The 23,404-nt window shown below is 38.2% G+C and overlaps 3 protein-coding genes across 8 annotated transcripts; 1 reads left to right on the top strand and 2 right to left on the bottom strand.

Annotated features, from left to right (window-relative positions):
* The first annotated feature begins 513 nt into the window (after nucleotides 1-513).
* On the top strand, nucleotides 514-4,786 carry LOC142547006 (uncharacterized). Its single transcript, XM_075655038.1, has 5 exons — nucleotides 514-846; nucleotides 2,071-3,007; nucleotides 3,135-3,230; nucleotides 3,979-4,115; nucleotides 4,452-4,786. Exons 1-5 carry the CDS (start codon nucleotides 620-622, stop codon nucleotides 4,609-4,611), a joined length of 1,557 nt encoding a protein of 518 aa, XP_075511153.1. The 5' UTR covers nucleotides 514-619; the 3' UTR covers nucleotides 4,612-4,786.
* A 1,023-nt stretch (nucleotides 4,787-5,809) lies between these two features.
* Nucleotides 5,810-8,618, bottom strand: LOC142547004 (uncharacterized). Of its 6 annotated transcripts, none has more exons than XM_075655033.1 (2): nucleotides 8,362-8,618; nucleotides 5,810-7,486 (listed from the first exon to the last, which is right to left on the bottom strand). In XM_075655033.1, exon 2 carries the CDS (start codon nucleotides 7,160-7,162, stop codon nucleotides 6,335-6,337), a length of 828 nt encoding a protein of 275 aa, XP_075511148.1. In that variant the 5' UTR covers nucleotides 7,163-7,486; nucleotides 8,362-8,618; the 3' UTR covers nucleotides 5,810-6,334. The 6 variants fall into 6 exon arrangements, with proteins under 6 accessions (XP_075511148.1, XP_075511147.1, XP_075511146.1 ...); XM_075655032.1 differs by having other exon boundaries at nucleotides 5,810-7,481; XM_075655031.1 differs by having other exon boundaries at nucleotides 5,810-7,175.
* An 8,712-nt stretch (nucleotides 8,619-17,330) lies between these two features.
* Nucleotides 17,331-20,082, bottom strand: LOC142544174 (histone-binding protein MSI1-like). Its single transcript, XM_075651238.1, has 2 exons — nucleotides 19,684-20,082; nucleotides 17,331-18,963 (listed from the first exon to the last, which is right to left on the bottom strand). Exons 1-2 carry the CDS (start codon nucleotides 20,080-20,082, stop codon nucleotides 18,730-18,732), a joined length of 633 nt encoding a protein of 210 aa, XP_075507353.1. The 3' UTR covers nucleotides 17,331-18,729.
* Between the last annotated feature and the right edge of the window lie 3,322 nt (nucleotides 20,083-23,404).

Below are 23,404 nucleotides of genomic sequence, written 5' to 3'. Positions count from 1 at the left end.
TGCTCATCACTGAATCCATAGATACCATTGTATAAATTATAATAAAGATGTAACACAAATATTTTATATTGTATAATATAATAGTTTGATTTATCATATTTTGGTTACTACGAAATATAGAATAATCACAACAATTGCTACATTCAAAAGATTATTTCATATTTGTGTCATCCCATTTTGTTATTCGAAATCTACTTCTAAATAATATTTCTAAAAAATTTCATAAAATTTTTGAAACAAGATGCCAATAATAAAACCAACGTTTCTTTACTTTCCTCGAAACATGAATGAAAATTATATAATTCATAAATATTTCTTAAAAATTCATATTCATCTAACTTCCAAACCACAAGATACAATTATTACTATATTTTAAAATCTCTATCTAATAATTATAATAAAAATTAAATAAGCCAATATATTTATGATTTGTTTTTAAAAAAATTTACATTTATAATAAATACTAAACACAAATCACAAATAAAAAAAGAAAAATTGTTTCTTAAAAAAATACTCAAAACACTTTAGGAAGTCTCACCAGAAATCGCGGAAGCGCGTCTGGTTGATACCAGTCTTTCCTCAGTCTACCCCTCGCCGCCAAATTCTCCGATCAGGCCGCATGGCTGCCGCCAGCAGCTTTTCAAATCAATGCGTCATTCTCAATTCTCTGCTCCCTGTAATAGTTCTGGTACTGGTATTAGCCGCTGGATCAGCTGAAGCATCACTTCATGTCTATGATCGAGATCCATTCCGAGAAGTCGGTAATGCCTACCTGCTCTCCGGCGGAAGCGAAGGAATCACTGCGTCTCGCGTTTCAACTGGCCAGCGGGGTCGCTCTTACATCAGGTAAATGTTTCCTATCCCATATGTGTGTGCATGCGTGTAATCCACGAGACTGATTGTGGTTGCTTAGATCCATTTGAAAATTGTTTGCATTGTTGAGATGCGTTAGTTTTAGTGGGTTTTTTCTGTCATTGAAGAAAGGAAGCTCATGGATTTTCCCATTACTTTCTAATCAGCCACTACTTGATGCATACCCGTAAATTGTTCGTACGTTCTCTAAACGCACGGAGTCAATGGAAACAGAATGCTTACTGTCATTAAGATGAGTTTAAGTCTGGTTCTTGCTGGTCGAGGCCTAAAATTGGGAACTTTTGGAAAAGTTCTTTGTGTTCAAACTTTTGCAGAGGGAAATTCTTTTTAGTGTTTGAATTTCATTGTGATTGAAAAAAGGTCACATGCTTCCCAGAGATGGTGGAATCTGAAAGTACCGTTTTGCTAAATGACATTTCTTCAACCTCATGACTCTCGCTTACTTAATACCCGACTTTTTCTTAATGTGATATACCTTGCGTGCTCTCAATTGATTTTGAGTGCTACCTGCTGGTAATGGATTCCAGAGTTGTGAATGACAGTTCAGTATCATGCTGTTCTTTTATGATGTCTCGATTTTGCATTCAGAAATAGATATCCTTTTTCCAATGGAACTAAAAGTTTAAAGATTGGATTGCTTTGTCTAGACTGGATAAAGTCATGGATATGGGAACTCCATACCATTTTGTCTGAAATGAATGGATTCATATTTTGAGAACATTCACCTTGAAGAGTTACGAAACAAAATTCAATTTTTTTGTCATCTTTTGTACGTGATTGTTGTTTATGGACCCACAAGCATTGTTCCGTTGGTTTTTGCTTTGTTCATGTGTTATTAATTGTTGAGGTATCTATGTGTGGCCATCCAAAGAATTCTGAAACTTCAGTACTTAGTTTCTGTTTCCTATTTCCTATTGTGAAAGGAAATTACAAAATTCCACAATGCATGGCTCAGATATTTCTTTTCTTTTTTTTTTCTTTCTGTGTGTTTGCGCTTGTGCGGCGACCTCAAAATACAGTTTCTTGGTTCATATACTTTGTAAAAGTGTATCCATCTCTATAGGATGTTCCTGTAGTTAAATAATTTGATTTTTTTGGTCTTCCAAAGCAAAAGCAAAGTTCCACAACCAGACTTTCTTACTAAATCTTCGTCTTGATATTTGTATGATTACATTCATTACTTTTAATCCGTTTTAGGTTTGAGAATATCACATTTTGGAGTGACACAACAGCTGACAAGGGCACAAAAAGGGCATATGGTAATAAGTTGGTTCAAATAGTAATTTTTGAGGCAGCTGATCGTGATAAAATTGGTGGATCTGCTTACAGGGGGCAGAGATCTATTTGTTGCACCCCTGATCTTGCCAAACTGGAAGATTGCAAAGAAGGAGAAGTTATAAGGACACTGTCAGAAACTGACCATAATTGGCCAGTTGTTTTCAATGTTTATTTTAAAGAAAATTCATTATCTGCCCATGTGAAAAATAATAAGGAAATTAACATTAAAAAGACTGGTATGTACAACCTATTTTTTATTACATGCGATTCAAACCTGAAGGGAATGAGGGTGACTGGGAAGACGGTGTGGAAAAACCCTGATGGCTACTTACCTGGTCGGATGGCCCCCTTAATGAGCTTCTATGTATGTTTGGCTGTTGCATACACAATCCTCAGCATCATCTGGTTTTTCCAGTATGTGAAATACTGGAAAGATGTTTTAGTGCTGCAACATTGCATTACTTCTGTCGTCGCTCTTGGATTGCTGGAGATGACTTTTTGCTATCTTGACTATGCATATTTCAACAACACCGGCACAAGGCCGGTGGGAATCACAACTTGGGTTGTGACAATTGGAGCCATTAGAAGAACTATTTCCCGCCTTCTTATCCTTTCTGGTGCAATGGGCTATGGTGTTGTCCGGCCCACGCTTGGTGGTCTTACACCAAAGGTGCTTCTCCTTGGTATAACTTATTTCTTGGCATCGGAAATGCTTAATATTGCTGAGTATGTGGGTACAATAAATGACATAGCAGGACGAGCCAGAGTCTTTCTTGTCCTTCCTGTTGCTTTACTGGATGCTTTCTTAATTTTGTGGATATTCACTTCTCTTTCCAAAACACTAGATGAACTGCAGGTATCATTACATTTAACACCTTCATTTTATGATCGAGTTGTGTATCCACAACCCGGATCTTTGTTCTTTGCCATCTTCCCTACTATGCTGCATGTACCATGTTCTTACCACACTTCCATGTTTTCAGGCTAAAAGAAGTTCAATTAAATTGGAGATATACAGGAAATTTTCAAATGCTTTAGCAGTTGCAATTGTTTTATCCGTTGTGTGGATCGGATATGAGGTATGTTCTTATTTCAACCTATTCTTTTCCAATCCACTCATAACTAAGTTTCAAATCTATGTACTTGTAGAAGAACAATTTTCATTCGTATTTTCAGAAACCTGGATATTGAATAAGAAGATCGAACAAAAAATGTTCTTGCAATCTCTAGCAAGGGTTATCCTCCCTCCAGACCTGCTGTCCTGGATGTGGAGAATATAATTAAGGAAAATTGGAGTAGGATGTAAGAAAAAAAATATTTTATCTCCAACTTAAATCGAACATTAGGTTGTATTTCGTTTGCTACAATCACTTTCTTAGAAACATCCAATATTATCTCCGAAAAAAACTGTCCACATTTTATTATTTTCGACTTTTTCACCACTTTGTTTTGGAGCGATTACATATATATTACTATCGATTAAGTGAGAGACCCTTAGCATTTGATGTGGATGGTGGAGTTTTTTCAGAATTCCATTAATACTCTGATAACTTTGCCGTTTCACTTTTTCTAATTCTCTCCGCAACCCTTTTTCTCTCTAATTTTCAATCAACCAACCAATTGATACAAATTATTTAATACTTAACGTTACATACATTTCTATATTTATGTTATTTTCCTTTCATTTAAATTAAATTAATTCTATATAATTTAAAATTATGATATAAAAATATTATTTTATATACATAAATATTATTCTCACGCAATGTGTATGCATTGACACCTAGTATTGACCAGCTCCTTAACCTATGACTCTACTTCCTGCAGGTTTACTTCAAGGCAACAGACCCCTTCAATGAGAAGTGGGCTAGTGCCTGGATTATCACTGCTTTCTGGGACATTCTTGCATTTGCCTTGCTTTGTGTTATTTGTTTCCTCTGGGCTCCATCACAAAGCTCTCAGCGGTAATTTTTAAATATTTTATTAATGCAGCCTTTTCCTTTTAGATGGAAATATATAACTAGAGAAAGAGTATGACTCGCATTGCAAATTTATCTTTTACATCGGAGTTCTTGGAGTTTTTCACTCTACGTACATGCAACATTCCTTTTGAATTCTAAGTTACACAGTTGATGAGGTTAGGCACTTGGGCTATTTCATATTTCATTTAGTGGAGAAAATAATAAGTTATTTAATTTCAGGTTCCTACAGTTATTGGACTTTCTCTGCGTCCCTTTCTACTTGTTATATCTGGTAAACAATGTGATTCATTACTCATATACACACATGACTTCTACCAGTTACGCGTACTCGGGCAATAAGGAAGAAGGGAATGACGAAGAAGAAACTGAATCCCTTGTCAAAGAAACTCCTCAAGGCAGTATAGGTTTAGTCAACCTAGACAGAAAAGATGGGGATTCTTCTGATGCAGAAGAAGAACAAGAGGGTAAGAGGGAATGACAGCAACAAAGCAAGAGCATTTCAAAACATATGTGCATGTTTTTTAGGACTTCGGAAAGGCACCATTCATACAAATTTTTTCGGAACTGTAAAGAAAATTTTAAAATATATTATATATTAAACATGAGTGTATCAATTATATTAATTCATTGCAAAATCATGATTTTCTCATGTATGCCGCCACCTTCACCTTTTGATACCGAATGTCGTCCTGCAAAAACTAAAGGCACCAACACCCACGCCTAGAATTTTGCCGAAAAAAAGGAAAGAGAAGGATCATCTCATTAAAAAGTAATAACAAATCAATTCTCTATTTGGTACCTCAGAATTTGAGTGGATATGGAATTGCAATCATCATTCTAATTAAATTTATTATTTAATAATATTGCATTTTTAGAACAATAATATTTTTCCAAAGGGTTTGACAAAAGGTGTGATTAAACTCAAAATTGATTAGATTTGTCGGGAATTGGAATGTCAAATAAATTTGTAAAATAGATTTGCGATTGATATTTAGCAAATAATATTAAATTACGTTTGAAACGTTTGTGTAAATGATCATTATATTGAATATCTGAAACCTAGAATGTTTGATTTAATGAAGTTTTTTTCTGGAATTGGTGAAAAGTTGAATCGAACATAAAGCTTTTTACAACGGGGAGTGCAGAAATCAGTACATCTGTACTTTTTGGGAAAAGAATTGAAAATGAAGTGATAATATTTTAGAGATTGAGGAAATAAGACAAATACAAACATTGACCATTGTGTCGGTTTCTAGTCTGGGTATTGTTCCTCCACGAACAGATGCTCCCTTGGTCAAACTAGATTAATACGGTCTCAAGAATCTTTATTTGTGAGACACCAATCCTACCGATATTCACAGTAAAAAATAATACTCTTAGAATGAAAAATAATAAAATTATATACCTATTTATTATTCTCAGACACAATTAAAAGAAAAAATATTTCCAGAGATCCTAAAACAGACCCATGGGGTAAATAGTAGAAATAAGAAAGACATTGCTTAAAAAAAAGTACGGACTTGAACAAAAAAATAAAACTATTCAGAGGTTCTCAATACTACGAGACACCAACAAAAAATCTGTAAGCATCATCACAAGCCTGAGGGAAAGAATTCTTGCATTCATTGAGATTGCTGTCTCTCATAACAGAGTTTAAAGATACATAAAATAAGATATGGACCGGTAAAATGACATCTTCCATTGGTGAATTCACATAAAAATGTCAATAGTAAGAAATACAACGCAATAAATGCGGATAGTACAATAAAAAATGAAATCAAACAAGTAATTATTTACCCCCCCACATTCCTGAGCTATCCTATCATACAACCCCCAAAAGTATGGATGTCAATGAGAAGTGTGCAGGGAATGTTAAAAGTACAGTCAAGGCCTTTTACTCTTGTACCAAGGCCATATAATATTTTAATTTTGCAATCCAAACTCTATGCAACAGCATCACTACCTATCTACGGTCTTCATTTGGCTCTCTACGGCTTCTCCTCCTCTCTGTACGCCTCACGATGAAGCCACTTTGATGACGCAGATGACCAGCCAGTGGTGTATCATTGTTTCCATCACCTTCATTGCCATCATTGTTATCACCATCTGGATCAGAGGAATCAAAACTGCCTCCAGGGCGTCTACCTAGTGTGTGGTTAGAGTCTCTTTCATCTCGCCTCACACCCCTATAAGGCCCACCATTATCTGGATAACCAAACGCCTTGCAAGAGAAGAAACAGAGACATAAAATCCCGATCAACTCCCACTTCAAAACCCCCGTTCTGATCCGTGGCATCTGCATCAAAACCCTCATCATCTGAATCGGAACCATAGTGGTTTCCCTCAATCACATAATCACCAAAAAACACTGCCCCTGGCATAGATGACCTTATGGTGCTAATCACATCATCCCTTTCTCGCTCACGCTCCAGCCTACTCCACTTCTTTTCCAGAGCTGGATCGACTTCACGGGGCTTCGCAGAAGGGTGATCCGCCCTCATATGTTTCCTCAGCTCTTTGTATGTTCCAATAAACGAGCAGTTATCCTGCATGCAATTTCGTTTCTTGGAGTTGAAATATTCTCGTGCAGGCTCCACGACAGTCCAGCCCTTCACTTGACCCCTACACAGTGGGCATGCAAGCTCCATGGCATCACAATTCTTGATAGACCTGCCAGATAGAGGAGCCAAATCTGGATCATCAAAAGAATCTTGAAGAGGATAATTGTCAGTAGAAGCTACTTTCGAGTATGCATTCTTGTACTGGTCGAGGCAGTTGGAATAGCGGAAGCTTGTCCCACACATGTAGGGATGGCAACCTTTGTCGTGGGAGGAACACAAGAGAAGAACAGCATTGTGAGGACACTCCATGCACACGGAACACCTAGCCCCTTTCCAGTTCTTTGCAATGCTTTTGGAGCAATTCTTCTGATGAATTCCCTCAGTTTGATCATAATTTGGCATGGGGTATGGATTTGGTCTGCACTGTCTTGAGGTGATTCCCCGTCTTCCCCTGGTGCCTTTTGCCATTTTCTAAATTAATCTGCACAACAGCGTTGAAAAGAATCGTTGTGTTTTTCAGAATAGTTTTATGGACGTAAGATACTAGTTAAGTAACTCAACACTAAATACAACAAAGAGGAAATGATTTGTAATTCTCTTTGATAATCTAATTTTGATTCAGTTTGCCTTCCAATTATTAATAAGGCAGTATGCAAACCTTATATTGTCCAAGATTGGACAAGTATTTAGTCTAGCTGAGGTTTTCAAGAAAAATATGCACCAGCACAAAGAATCAGAGTCGTGTTTTCTTTTATGCATCTTCTAGTACATCATCAAACCATTAGGACTAACCTAGTCAACAAATAGCTATCTCAGAAAAAAAATTAGAGAAAAGAACAAAAGAAGGCTAGGAGAAATGTAATGGTATGCTAAAGAGAGAGAAATAGAAAAAGTCAAAATATAAGTCGAGTTTCATATGTCAAAGATGAGATATGACTACAGAACCACGCGGCAAATCTTGAAGCTGTAGTTCCAATCGAAAAGGATGTGGATGTTGAAAAATATAAAAAATCGATCACCATATACACAAACTCATTCAAACCAGAAGATCAAAGTAGGCATAGTGCCAACATCAGGCACATCAATCAAGCTAACCAAACTGGAGCCAACGGTTAATATAGCATAAGCTATAAAAATACAGAACAGTAATATTTAGTATAGGCATCAAAATTTTACCTAAAATCATTACGCAAATATTACTCAACTGATAACCAGATAATAATTATTCAAAGTTGATCAAAAGCAAAGAAGACAAACACCCACTTTGCAGTTATAATGAAACCCAATCCGGATTATTGACAGAGAACAAAAAATGCTCCCAAATACACAGATAAGTGCGCTACACAGTCGTATACTTAACACTTGAAGATTGGGATAGCATGTTAAGAAGCCATCCAGAACACGAAACAACGTGCTACAAGCAAAGAATCACGCAAGGCAGCAGATAAGAAAATTTGATAAATTAGATATCAATGATACAAAAATCTCAACCCCATGACCAAAATAAACCATCTTTTCAATTAAATATGGGCAAAATTGTAAAGCTGGATGAAATCAATAATGGTAAGGGCACCTAACCACGTGCCTCCGAACAACTTCAATCATACATTACATCCAAGCTCCTCAATAAAAATCAAATATATTATCCAAAAATGAGAACATCTTACCAAAGGGTTAGCTTGGATATGGAGAATCGGTGGATGAGAAATTTTAGATCGGGAAAAATTGAGCCTTGAATGGAAAATTATAGCGGAGAGATCGAAGGAAATTATAGCGCTGCCATTTCCCAAAATTTCCTGTAAAATTCAAAGAAATCGAAAAGAGAGAAGAATTTTATTGAGAAACAGAGGACAGCTAAAGGATCAGAGAACAATATTGAAAGCGTGCCACATAAGGCTCTGTTTGGAAGCTACACTGGATCTAGGGGATACTCGACATCTTATTTTAATCCAAAATTGAAAACTTACTCTTTTATATATATATATATATATTATTTATTTATTTATTTAAATCTTTATGTTTTAAATCTTTTATGTCGTCAAATTTCAATTTTAATGATATGTCAACATAACATTAACATATATTTCTTTGAATTATCAGTCACATAAAACAAGGATTAAAATTTCGAAAATCAGAAGATAATATAAAATTTGACAATATAAATTTTTAAAATCATAGACGTAAATATAAATCGTTAAAATTACAATTTTTTTATTTGAATAAAGTGGAGTTCATTTTATTTTATTTTGTATTTAGAAAATATTTTTCTATAAGGACTTACTTCTTATTATATACATGTATATTATATATACTTTTTCACATTTTCAACAAGATAATTACTTTTAGTTCATGTCTTTTCTCATTCTTCAAAATTATTCTATAAATATTTTAACCCAAAATTTTAATATTTTAAATTTACTAAAATAATTTATTATATGATTTTTTATATTTAGAATAATAGTTCTCTTAAAATAAAAAATAAATATACATTTTATTTATGAATTATGAGTCTAATTAGAATTTGTTTGAAGAGAGAGAAAAACCATCATTTGTTTCTACGCTACTTCTTTAATTGGATAGCTTTTACGCACCGTGGGAGAGAGAATACATCACGCGCCACGTGTTTTGATACCTCTAGATCGTGGGAGTTACGCGGGAATTCAGCAAGTGGGATTCCATCGTGCGTATGCGTGAAGGGTGTTGTCCTAATTTAATTAACCTCGTTTTAATATTCACTAACCATTATAGATTAGTATTAACAAATCATTTAATTTTTTAGAATTTACTTTATTATAACAAATTTTATTGGATAAAAAAGAGGTAGTTTCGTCCGTCCATTAAAATAACCGTGATAGTTGCTCTAAATTATTTATGCATATAGTTAACTATTGATTCATTCAATAGAGAAAGTTGTCATAGGTTGTTGATTGAGTAAAACACACTCCTAAAATTACAAGGTATTGAAATTAGTTCAGTTGTCTAAACTTTAATTCGAGAAAATATTTTGGATTTTAAATTTCAGACCCAATTTATACTATTAAGCGTTCGAAAAATACATGAGAAATCGGTAATTTTACCCGAATTGACACCCTTAGAATGATTAAACAGCTATGATGATCTACCCAAAGTTTTACATCAATCCTATAGAGAATAGAAGCAACAATGTAGTCATCGTAAGACGATGCAACATTTGCATCGGTTGATTAACAAACCACACCTCAAATAATAGAGATCATAGTTATTCAAGCCGCAAAACACCCTAAGGCTTTTGTAATATTTGAATTTGGTAAATCAAATCATATAACGACTAATATAAAATTATTAAGAGGAGAAGGCAAAATTGATCAGCCGACAATAATCTCAGTTTTGGACGAAAGATGTGTACATTGTCTCAACTTTAGATTTTTGAGACACATATGAACATTTCTTTTTCGACATTCAGACTCTCGCATTTATTCATTGATGATATGAGAACGGCTATAAATACCAACATTTAAGGTCTCTAAGTACACAAACATAAAAAAAATTTACTAGCCCAATCCGTCTTGGGCCACGGGTTAGGCGGACTGAAATAAACGGATCTATGATCATTACAATTCAATATCCATCAATCATCAAATTCTATAATTTTTTGTTAAATCTCTTCCCTCTTTGACGATTATTTCAAGAGATTTGATCATCAATCTCCTGGATTTGAGTGCTTAACAGGTTTTAAACCAACCGGAAAACATAATAATTACAAATCATTTAATAACTCGAATTAATGATCGATCTCTTCCACATATTTGTTTATCATATTATAAAAACATTGTTTTTGAGAAAACTTTTGTAACACTGATATATGATAAATAAATATTCTTTACAGTAGACGAAAAAACTAATGTCTGCTAGACCACTTAAAAGTATGCCTTTGGCCTTGCTAGACGACTTGATCAGCCTAGGAGGGCACTAATTTTCTGCTTCTAATATCATGACAGAGTCTCGTTACAAGTTAAATACTAGGACAAATTACGTTTTTGGTCCTGTAATTTGCACTTTTTCTAGTTTTAGTCCTGTTATGAGACAATTTACGTTCTTAGTCCAGTAATTTATAATATTTTCCAATTTCAGTCCTTTTCCGGAGGAATATTTCAATTTTGGGGGAAAAGGACTGAAATTGGAAAATATTATAAATTACTGGACTAAGAACGTAAATTGTCTCATAACAGGACTAAAATTAGAAAAAGTGCAAATTACAGGACCAAAAACGTAATTTGTCCCCGGAAAATGCATAGCTGGCGGCCGGAATGCTGAGCTGTAATTTGAATTGGGGTTTTTGATTTTTGGTGGCCTTTTCAAAGTCCACGTAAGTAAATAATATAATAGAAAAAATAAAACTAAATCCACATCACTTTGAAAAATAAATCCACAAACATATTCCAAATTTTTTTTTAGAAAAAGAGTACAACAATTATTTAAACATAATCTCTGAAAGTGGCTCAATCTTAAAGAAAGCCATTCCATTGTTGATACATTATCGAACCATGGTTTTGAATGGTTGTCAATGAGGAAAATGTTTGCACTGAGGAAAATGTTTGCACTGATACATACATTTTCCGGAGGAATATTTCAATTTTGGAGGAAAAGGACTGAAATTGGAAAATATTATAAATTACTGGACTAAGAACGTAAATTGTCTCATAACAGGACTAAAATTAGAAAAAGCGCAAATTACAGGACCAAAAATGTAATTTGTCCCATTTTCCGGAGGAATATTTCAATTTTGGGGGAAAAGGACTGAAATTGGAAAATATTATAAATTACTGGACTAAGAACGTAAATTGTCTCATAACAGGACTAAAATTAGAAAAAGTGCAAATTACAGGACCAAAAACGTAATTTGTCCTAAATACAATACAAAAGGCTAGGAAGAGAGAGCAGTTTAACCAACTGGTGAGTTAATGTTCAAGAAATAATTACCTGCCCAGGTCCCAGATCATCAATCTCCTATCAAAACCAGAAGAAGCCAACACTCTCTCACTCTTAGGATTCCATCCCACCTGAGAAACCCCATCCCTGTTGAAAATATCAAATTTTCACAAATTCTATATGCAGCAACATTATCCTTCAGTAGCCCGCGTGGGCTTAGCTCAGTTGGTTAGCAGTAGTGAATTTGAAGCAATGACCAGGGATCGAGTCTCGCAAGCGGCAGTGTGGGAGTTAAATTCCCTCCAACGAGGGGGAGCTCCTTGTGCGCGGCGTAGCATAAGGTCTAGCTGCAGCTGGTTGGCTGAGTCACCATGATTTACCTCCTCTCACAATCATGTCGGGCCGGGGGTGAGGGGCGCCTAAGGTGAGCGATTTCACCTTTTGGAGCAACATTATCCTTCAGTAAAAAGAGCAAGATCTATATTATGTTGGATCAATTTATTTATATGGGCTTATATGTGAATAATTATGTATTGTGGGTTGTCAATTAAGTTAAGCCCACAATAAAGTGATCAATTAATGTTTCGGGTTATTGGGCTTTAATGTATCTAATGGGTTGTAGGCATTTAATGTGTAGAGACATAAGTGTAATTTCTGTTTTTATGATGGGCTAAGACAAAAATATCAGAAGATATTGATAAACATTATCTATAAATATGAGTCATGGTCCCCAGATCTCGCGTTATCACTTTCACTATTCTCTCCCTCATTAAGAAAATAGTTCTGAAGAGAAACTAAAGGATTCTCTCAAGAAAAGAGCGCGTAGATCTGGAAGATCAAGACACGTTCTAAAGAATTCAGGATTATGGCTTCAGGTACGCTTCCGCTTAAGTTTTCAGTCAAATTCTTGATGATTTATCATGATGGATTCTGCGGTTTATGGGTTTTTCCCAACAAGTGGTATCAGAGCCATTCATGTTTGAATCATTGAGATTTGTTTAAAGTTTTTGGATACTATTTGGATCCATGATCTGAAAAATAAAATTTTGTTTAAATTTTTTTTTGATATGGCTTCAGATCTGGAAAATATATTGATATGTTTTCAGATCTGAAAATATTTTGATACGGTTTCAGATCTGAAAATTATTTTGGTTTAGATATGAAAATTTTTGATATGGTTTCAGATCTGGAAAATATTTTGGTTGAAAACCAAATCTTTTAAAGTTTCAGTTTTGGTAAAAAAGATTTAGTTGTAAAAATTTTAAAGATTTGGTATAAGATTTCGATTTTCCTTCCGGTTTTTGTTCAACAAAATATTTTAGAGGAAAATCGAAAAATTCGGATTAAATTTTTTTTTTAAAAAAAAAGTACGGATTCGGGTCGGGTCGTACGGGCCCGGGTCGACCCGAACCGTACGGATCCGGGTCGAGTCGTACGGATCCGGGCCGACCCGACCCGTACGGAATTTCCGATTTTTTTTTTCAGTTCAAATTCATTCGGTTAAGGTTAAATTTTCATTAATTCAAATAATGATAAGGTTATATATATTTTAAAAATTGATTAATTGAAATAAAATGTCGCCAAAGTGACATCTTTTATTGAAAATAATTTTATTTTGAAATACAAAAGGATTTTGGGTATATGTGATTTATATGAATACTGATCAGCCCAAAGGAAGATTAATATTTAATATAATTACATATGCACTTGTGGTGGTAAACATGTGATAGTTGTTCGGTTTCATGTGAATAATAAATCGGCCCAAAGGAAGGTTGTTATTTGACATGATAGTTACTATCAGTGTTTGACTGCTGCGCCAGGATATCGCTTACAAGTTAATCTTTTGTCCAAAGATGAAACATTAATGGAGTGCTCCATATTCTGTTTATGGGGTTTACATTATTTGAGTTTATTGATTATTTTATTTGGATATTTGGTTGAGCATGTATATTTGATTTTTTGTTCTCTGTTCAGATTTGACTCCTGCAAATATTCACTCCAACATAAATTCTATTCCTATGTTAAATGACTCTAATTTTAAATCATGGCAAGAGAATTTATTGATAGTTCTCGGAGTCATGGATTTGGACCTTGTGATAAGGGTTGACTCTCCTTCTGCCGTTACGGATAAGAGTACCTCTGATGAAAAGAGGGAGTTTGAAAGGTGGGAGAGATCGAATCGCATGTGTATGATGATCATGAAGAGGGTCATTTCAGAAACATTCAGGGGCACAATGTCTAACGACATTGCTACGGCTAAGGCTTTCCTTCAAGACCTCGAAAAGAGGTTTGCTAAAAGTGAAAAGTCTGAAATTGGTACACTTTTGGCAAGCCTAGTTTCAATGAGGTACAGAGGTAATGGCAAATCAGGGAGTACATTATGGAAATGTCTCATCTTGCTTCAAGGTTAAAAGCACTGAAGCTTGACCTCTCTGAGGACTTGCTGGTGCATCTGGTTTTGATATCTCTTCCTCCTCGGTTTAACCAGTTCAAGGTGAGCTATAACTGTCAGAAATAGACTTGGTCTCTGAATGAGCTCATCTCGCACTGTGTCCAGGAAGAGGAAAGGTTGAAGCAAGACAAAGACAGAAAGTGCTCATTATGCCTCTACCTCGAAGGATAAAGGAAAGAAACAAAAGTATAAGGAAGCTGCGGATACACAGCTTCCGAAGAAACAACAGAAGAATCCTAGTGATTCTCAAAGTTCTGGTTGTTTTTTCTGTGGCAGTGATGGGCATATGAAGAAGCAGTGCAGTAATTATCACGCTTGGCGTGCTAAGAAAGGTATGCTTCTGAATATGGTTTGTTCTGAGGTTAATTTAACTTCAGTGCCTAGACACACGTGGTGGATAGATTCTGGTGCAACAACTCACATCAGTGTGTCTATGCTAGGGTTGCCTGGATTGCCGAAAACCAAGTGATGCTGAAAGATTCATCTATGTTGGTGACGGCAACAAAGTTGAAGTTGAGGCAATAGGAAAATTTAGATTATTGTTAAAGACTGGAATATATTTGGATCTTTATGAAACATTTGTTGTGCCGTCTTTTAGACGGAATTTGATTTCCATTTCTGCATTGGACAAATTTGGTTATTCTTGTTCTTTTGGAAATGGAATATTCAGTTTGTTTCTCGATTCAAAATTGGTTGGTTCTGGTTCTTTATCAGGATACGATAATCTCTATTCTTTGGATGTTATTGCTTCATTTAATGAATCCCTGCAAACAAGTAGAGGCACTAAAAGAAAATTAACCAGTGAGAATTCAGCTGCGTTATGGCACAAAAGATTGGGTCATATCTCTGAAAAGAGAATAAGGAGACTCGTGTCAGACGAAATTCTCGAACCTTTAGATTACACAGATTTTAATAATTGTGTTAATTGTATAAAGGGAAAACAAATCAACAAAAGGAGATTTGAAGCCAACAGGTGTTCAGGCGTCTTAGAACTTATACATACTGATATTTGTGGACCATTCCCTTCGGCTTCTTGGAATGGTCAACAGCATTTTATAACGTTTACAGACGATTTTTTAAGATATGACTTCATTTATCTCATTAATGAAAAGGCACAGTCATTGGATGTGTTCAAAAACTATAAAGCTGAAGTTGAAAATCAACTTGGCTTAAAGATTAAAAGCGTTAGATCTGACCGTGGTGGTGAATACTATGGTAGATATGACGGTTCAGGTGAACAACATCCAGGACCTTTTACTAGATTCCTGGAGGAATGCGGTATCGTCCCACAGTACACTATGCCGGGTTCGCCCACTATGAATGGTGTTGCTGAAAGACGAAACAGAACGCTTAAAGACATGGTGAGGAGTATGATCAGTCATTCTACCTTACCAGAATCACTCTGGGGAGAAGCACTAAAGACCGCAGCATATATCCTTAACAGGGTTCCAACTAAGGAAGCGACCAAAACCCCTTATGAACTTTGGACGGGTAAATAGCTCAGTCTTAAGCATCTGCACGTTTGGGGATGTCCAGCTGAGGCAAGGCCTTACAAGCCTAATGAAAAGAAACTGGACTCAAGGACGGTTAGTTGTTATTTTATTGGATACTCTGAAAGATCCAGGGGTACAAGTTTTATGATCCCACGAGTAAGTCGATTTTTGAGTCAGGAAATGCCAGGTTCTTTGAGGATGTTGAGTTTGCGGGGGGAGATAAAGTAAGGTATATTGTCTTTGAAGAGGAATATGTAAATATTCCCACAGGTGTCTTGGACATTGGTCAGGATCATATTCCTCACTTTGACCAAGACACAATATAGGAAGACAATATTAGAGATCATCTCATTCCAGATGAACAAACTCAAGCACCTCCAGAACCTATGCCATTAAGAAAATCCACTAGAGAGCGGAGAAATGCAGTACCAGATGATTACATTGTATTTCTTCAAGAACATGAGGCAGACATTGGATTGATGGAGGATGATCCTATTAACTTCCGCCAAGCCATGGAAAGTTCTAACTCTCAAAAGTGGAATGATGCCATGAATGAGGAGATAAAGTCCATGAAGGACACTGACGTATGAGATCTTGTCCCATTGCCTAAACGTACGAAGCCCATTGGTTGCAAATGGATATTTAAAACCAAGAGGGATTCGAAAGGCAATGTGGAAAGATATAAGGCTCGTCTTGTCGTTAAAGGCTTTACACAGAAAGAAAGCATTGATTATAAAGAGACTTTCTCTCCGGTTTCTTCGAAAGAGTCTTTAAGGATTATAATGGCTTTGGTGGCGCATTTCGATCTTAAGCTTCATCAGATGGATGTAAAGACTGCGTTTCTAAATGGTGACATTGATGAAACGATTTATATGGTGCAGCCAGAAAATTTTGTGTCCAAAGACACAAATAATATGGTTTGCAAATTAAAGAAATCCATCTATGGGCTCAAGCAAGCATCTCGACAATGGTATTTCAAATTTCATCAAGTGATCATCTCGTTTGGTTTTGAGATGAATTTGGTCGATGATTGTGTGTACCATAAGTTCAGTGGGAGTAAGCATATTTTTCTGGTTGTATATGTTGATGACATTCTGCTCGCTAGCAACGATATAGAGTTGTTGCATGAAACCAAGAGATTTTTAGCTAAGAATTTTGAGATGAAGGATCTTGGTGATGCATCTTTTGTACTGGGTATTCAGATACATCGGGATCGTTCTCGGGGTATTCTTGGATTATCTCAGAAAGGCTATATCGAGAAAGTTCTCAAGCGATACGGGATGCAAGATTGTAAACCAACAGATACCCCTGTGGCTAAGGGAGACAAATTTAGTCTCAAACAATGCCCAAAGAATGATTTTGAGGAAAAAGAAAAGCAGAAGGTTCAAACTATGCATCTGCAGTGGGGAGTCTGATGTATGCTCAGGTTTGTACACGTCCAGATATTGCGTACGTGACAGGAATGTTGGGACAATATTTAAGTAATCCAGGAGTGGAACATTGGAAAGCAGTCAAAAGGGTTTTACGGTACCTACAGAGAACAAAAGATTACATGCTCATATATCGGAGGATGGATCAGCTAGAGATCATTGGGTATACTGACTCCGATTTTGCTGGATGCCAAGATAGTATGAAATCTACGTCGGGCTACATCTATCTCCTTGCTGGAGGTGCCATTTCCTGGAAGAGTGCTAAACAGTCTCTTATAGCTTCTTCCACCATGGCAGCTGAATTTGTAGCGTGTTATGAGACATCCAATAATGGAATATGGCTGCAAAATTTTGTCACAGGACTGCGTATTGTTGATGGCATTGAAAGGCTACTAAGATTACATTGTGACAATAAATCAGCAGTTATGTATTCCAATAACAACAGGAGCTCGACGAAGTCAAAACACATTGACATCAAGTTTCTGGTTGTTAAAGAAAGAATTCAGAGTGGAAAGTTGTCTATTGAGCATATCGGTACAAACTCCATGGTTGCGGATCCGCTTACTAAGGGACTACCACCCAAACAGTTTCATGAGCACACTGCTAGTATGGGTGTTATGTCAATTGAGGAAATTCAGTTTTAGTGGGAGTTTGTTATTTTAAATGCTTTTCAGTTGTAGACATTGCAGTTACATTTATGTAAATTTATTTTCTGCAGAAATAAATTTCAAGTTAAGTCACACTCTGATTATGATTTAAAGTTTGATCTCAATAAGGTTAAAGGGAGGACCAGTTGAAAATAGGCATGTTACGGTCACATTGCATGAAATTTCCATGCTATACATCCACTTCATGATCCATGTCATTCGGTTGTGTTGGCATATATGACCATTGATGGGTCTAGTTACCTTGAGTGTAGCGAAGACTGCTTTGATCCTATGTTGATGTGATTGATGGACCGGATTGGTTATAGATACATTTCGGAATGACAACAATTTTGAGCTCATAAGGTTATTTTCACAAACATAATTATAAAGTTGCACATATAGCCCAAGTGGGAGATTGTTGGATCAATTTATTTATATGGGCTTATATGTGAATAATTATATATTGTGGGTTGTCTATTAAGTTAAGCCCAAAATAAAGTGATCAATTAATGTTTCGGGTTATTGGGCTTTAATGTATCTAATGGGTTGTGGGCCTTTAATGTGTAGAGACATAAGTGTAATTTCTGTTTTTATGATGGGCTAAAACAGAAATATCAGAAGATATTGATAAACATTATCTATAAATATGGGTCATGGTCCCCAGATCTCGCGTTATCACTTTCACTATTCTCTCCCCCATTAAGAAAATAGTTCTGAAGAGAAACTAAAGGATTCTCTCAAGAAAAGAGCGCGTAGATCTGGAAGATCAAGACACGTTCTAAAGAATTCAGGATTATGGCTTCAGGTACGCTTCCGCTTAAGTTTTCAGTCAAATTCTTGATGATTTATCATGATGGATTCTGCGGTTTATGGGTTTTCCCCAACATATTACTCGTGGCAATCAAAGGTATGAAGGGCAGTTCGATCCACTCATTGAAAGGGTTAAAGTTTAAACAATTTACCTACAAATTTATACACAGAGAGAAACAAGCGTGTAAGACAAATAACCATAAAATCTAAACATTTGTATGAAACTAAAGACAGTTTATTCTTAGTCTCTACTAGAAGTTCAAATGGGTTCAACTAGAAGTGGGACAAGTATGCTTTATTCTGAAAGAGTGACCTTAAAAGAATAGAACATATCATTTACTTCTCCACATAAGAGCATCGAAATCACGAGATTTAACCTTGCTTTGATGAGAGACCACAGACGCAAAGGCTGTCTGATTGACGGTGCACGGAGATCCCATACATGAAGACACTTATCATTCCCAACAGAACCACACAAGTATTGATGCTTTGGGTGCCAAGCTACATCTCTAACATAATGTCCCCGAACCTGCGGCAATTATGCATTTCAGGTAAAAATACCGAACATACCAGAGTAAAAGATCATATATAATTAACATAACAGAGGTTATGGGGAAAAAATTATTCAGTTTTTATAATGTGATACAATTGATATATAACATGAATATTGCATCCATGGACTTGTTATTTGGAGTTGCATTTATATCCCACAAGCATATTTGATTAGAACTACTCAATAAATGACCCTCCTTGAATTGGCTCCAAGATAAACCAAAAGGCCCCGGTGATCCCGGAGCCGCAGATGGCGGTTAAATGAACCACCATCTGATGTAGGCTTAACTGAATGTTTCCTATAGTCGTATACATAAACTTCTGGTCTAACAGTCTCGGTGGCGATAATGAAAGGCTTCTGAGGAATATATCGAGCTCTGTTGACCTGCCTTTCATGTTTTATTTCTGAACAATATTCAACTGCGAGAAAGACAGATATGGCATTATTATATGCACAATTTTCTATGCCTCCGGAACCTGAAAAATGAAAATATTAGCCCAAAAAGATTCATTCGGAGCACATTGAATGTCAAGAGATTAACTAAACAACATAGAATTTATTCAAAGCTGCTTATAAAAATTTCAATTGGCCAAGCCCAGAAAAACAAAACTAAGATAAATCCACTTGAATTGTACGTATCAAGAACCAACAATATAATAGTAACATTCAGATGGATACGCACAGAACACTACGTACCTTCCTATTAGCACGTCCAGATCTCCAAAACTCTATGCCTACATCGTAATTATACAGGCCATCAATCCCGGAATTCTCGAGGGGAAGCTGTACCTCGGCACGCATGATATAATTGGGTCCGTTCTCCGTTGCATAGGTCCCAAGAATCAGAGTCCTAACCAAACAATCATTTCCCGGTTGCTCTTTCCTGTCGGGCAGCCACTCTACGGTAAGAGACGCCATTCGAGCTCGCGTGAGATAACGATATCGTCGAGAAGCTTTCTTCCAAATCTCGTAGCGTTCGTTAATCTTCCGGTACTCTGTCTCCCTCCTCTTCTCTTCCTCGTCTTTCTCTGTTCCTTTGTTGCAAGAAGATTGCTTCTGTTTTTCAAGAAACGATGGAACTGGGCAGATATTCATGATACCCTAGGGATAGCCCGGGTTGTGCTCGGGGCATAGACAACCCAAGATACTGGATGGATCGCCAGAATTAAGACAAGTCGGCAGGAAGGGTTCATCAGAAGCCGGGCGGGTGAATGCCCGGGATGTCTCCTCCCCGGACCACCGGACGCCCGGGTTCTCGTTCAAGCTCCCGGAAACTTTCTATCTGGGCCACCTCGATATGATCACCGCACTCGAGTATACTAGCAGAAGAGGATGTGGGCGGCTGTCTCATCTCTGACATCGATCCAAGTGGTTGACGGAATCAGACATGCAGGATGTGACTAGTATATGATTTAACATGTCAGAATATAGGGTGTGCTCAGCCGTCCTACTATAATTAGTAGGTAGCATCATTACTTCTCCTACTATAAATATCATGTTCTCTCTTTACATTTACATTCATTCATTCACACCAATATCACAACCATCACTTGGTTACATTGGTTTTTGGCTTGAATCATTCACTGACTTAAGCATCGGAGTGGCCACACCGGACACCCCTCCGGCGCCCATTCACGTGGTTACCTTCTTGAGTGCAGGAAATCCTCTCCGCCCGGGAAAGAAGCTTCTGGTTCAGATATCTACATTGCTCTTATTTTCTTCATCGTTTTGATAGCAGATCCGGTGGAGCACCCGACCCTGCTCACTCATTTCGCCCGGATCGCATCATTGACGCCGTCTGTGGGAAATTGAACTCAAGACGTAGATATGGTTTCCATTCAAAAATAAGCTCAACTCTGCTTGGCAAACATACAAGTCCGACCAGCTCGGCACTCAGATCTTATATGTCGATTTCATATGGGCTCAAAGCTCAGCAGCTATCCCGGATTGACATGAAGAGCATTTGCTATGCACTCAGTAGCATACAGCTATATTAGTCACTTAATTTAGCTCAACCAGAGAAGTTTCACTCTACCGGAAATAAATTCGGATTCAATATTTCCAGGTTGGTGATTTGATTTTTTATAAAACAAATATCAGCAGGTAAAGCAAAATCTCTTAAGCTCGGGAGGTACGAGCCCCCGGCACATTCTCTTAAGCCCGGGAGGTATGAGGCCCCGGCACATTATCTAAAGTCTGGGAGGTATGAGGCCCCGACACATTTTATTAAGTCCAGGGATCCGTACCCTGGCTCGGGGCTCCGTACCTCGACCATTTATGAAGGCCAGGGCTCCGCACCCTGGTTATCTATTAAGTCAAGGGATCCGTACCCTAGCTCGGGGCTCCGTACCTCGACCATTTATGAAGGCCAGGGCTCCGCACCCTGGTTATCCATTAAGTCCAGGGATCCGTACCCTGGCTCGGGGCTCCGTACCTCGACCATTTATGAAGGCCAGGGCTCCGCACCCTGGTTATCTATTAAGTTCAGGGATCCGTACCCTGGCTCGGGGCTCCGTACCTCGACCATTTATGAAGGCCATGGCTCCGCACCCTGGTTATCCAATAAGTCCAGAGATCCGTACCCTGGCTCGGGGCTCCGTACCTCGACCATTTATGAAGGCCAGGGCTCCGCACCCTGGTTATCCATTAAGTCCAGGGATCCGTACCCTGGCTCGGGGCTCCGTACCTCGACAATTTATGAAGGCCAGGGCTCCGCACCCTGGTTATCCATTAAGTCCAGGGATCCGTACCTTGGCTCGGGGCTCCGTACCTCGACCATTTATGAAGACCAGAGCTCCGCACCCTGGTTATCTATTAAGTCCAGGGATCCGTACCCTGGCTCGGGGCTCCGTACCTCGACCATTTATGAAGGCCAAGGCTCCGCACCCTGGTTATCCATTAAGTCCAGGGTTCTCAAACCTGGCTCGGGGCTCCGTACCTTGACCATTCATGAAGGCCAGGGCTCCGCACCCTGGTTATCTATTAAGTCCAGGGACCCGTACCCTGGCCTGGGGACCCGTACCTCGATCATCTTTTAAGTCCAAAGATCCGTACCCTGGCTCGGGGCTCCGTACCTCGACCATTTATGAAGGCCAAGGCTCCGCACCCTGGTTATCCATTAAGTCCAGGGTTCTCAAACCTGGCTCGGGGCTCCGTACCTCGACCATTTATGAAGGTCAGGGCTCCGCACCCTGGTTATCTATTAAGTCCAGGGACCCGTACCCTGGCCCGGGGACCTGTATCTCGGTCATCTTTTAAGTCCAAAGATCCGTACCCTGGCTCGGGGCTCCGTACCTCGACCATTTATGAAGGCCAAAGCTCTGCACCCTGGTTATCTATTAAGTCCAGGGATCCGTACCCTGGCTCGGGGCTCCGTACCTCGACCATTTATGAAGGCCAGGGCTCCGCACCCTGATTATCCATTAAGTCCAGGGATCCGTACCCTGGCTCGGGGCTCCGTACCTCGACCATTTATGAAGGTCAGGGCTCCGCACCCTGGTTATCTATTAAGCCCAGGGTTCTCAAATCTGGCTCGGGGCTCCGCACCTCGACCACTCCCAAGTCCCGGGACATGCTCCCCGGCCCAAGGCTCCGCACCTTGGTTATCTATTAAGGCCCAGGGTTCTCAAACCTGGCTTGGGGCTCCGCACCTCGACCATTCCTAAGTCCGAGAGATATGAGGCCCCGACAATCTATTTTAAAGTCCGGGAGACACGAGGCCCTGACATCTTATTTAAAGTCCGGGAGACACGAGACCCCGGCACCTCATCCCATCTCTGAGATACATGAAGCCCCCGATGCTTTTACAGACAAACTAAATATTTTTCATAATCGGGCACACAAGACTAATCGGGACAGCGAGTATGACTCTAACCCGACTATTTAAGGAGGGAGTGATGATACTCTCGGGATAGCCCGGGTTGTGCCCGAGTCATGGACGATTCTTGTGCTCGGGGCATAGACGACCCAGGATACTGGATGGATGGCCAGAATCAGGACAAGTCGGCAGGAAGAGTTCATCAGAAGCCGGGCAGGTGAATTCCCGGGACGTCTCCTCCCCGGGCCACCGGACGCCCGGGCTCTCGTTCAAGCTCCCGGGAACTTTCTACCCGGGCCACCTCGATATGAGCACCGCACTCGAGTATACTAGCAGAAGAGAATGTGGGCGACTGTCTCATCTCTGACATCGATCCAAGTGGTTGACGGAATCAGACATGCAGGATGTGACTAGTATATGATTTGACATGTCAGAATATAGGGTGTGCTCAGCCGTCCTACTATAATTAGTAGGTAGCACGGAGAACAAGATCATCATTATTTCTCCTACTATAAATATCAGGTTCTCTCTTTACATTTACATTCATTCATTCACACCAATATCACAACCATCACTTGTTTACATTGGTTCTTGGCTTGA

The sequence above is a fragment of the Primulina tabacum genome, chromosome 5 (assembly GCF_025594145.1).
Source record: "Primulina tabacum isolate GXHZ01 chromosome 5, ASM2559414v2, whole genome shotgun sequence".
Taxonomy (NCBI): Eukaryota; Viridiplantae; Streptophyta; class Magnoliopsida; order Lamiales; family Gesneriaceae; genus Primulina; species Primulina tabacum.
The sequence above is the reverse complement of the archived record's forward strand: the minus strand, read 5'-3'. Positions and strand labels throughout refer to the sequence as shown.

What these genes read in the sequence shown, in the direction of transcription:
- LOC142547006 (XM_075655038.1), top strand. Translation starts at nt 620, where the DNA reads ATGGCTGCCGCCAGCAGCTTTTCAAATCAATGCGTCATTCTCAATTCT. An exon ending in CGGGGTCGCTCTTACATCAG is followed by an intron (nt 847 to 2,070) that starts GTAAATGTTTCC and finishes AATCCGTTTTAG; the next exon opens with GTTTGAGAATATCACATTTT. An exon ending in AAACACTAGATGAACTGCAG is followed by an intron (nt 3,008 to 3,134) that starts GTATCATTACAT and finishes CCATGTTTTCAG; the next exon opens with GCTAAAAGAAGTTCAATTAA.
- LOC142547004 (XM_075655033.1), bottom strand. Translation starts at nt 7,162, where the DNA reads ATGGCAAAAGGCACCAGGGGAAGACGGGGAATCACCTCAAGACAGTGC.
- LOC142544174 (XM_075651238.1), bottom strand. Translation starts at nt 20,082, where the DNA reads ATGAATATCTGCCCAGTTCCATCGTTTCTTGAAAAACAGAAGCAATCT. An exon ending in CTGGACGTGCTAATAGGAAG is followed by an intron (nt 18,964 to 19,683) that starts GTACGTAGTGTT and finishes TAATTGCCGCAG; the next exon opens with GTTCGGGGACATTATGTTAG.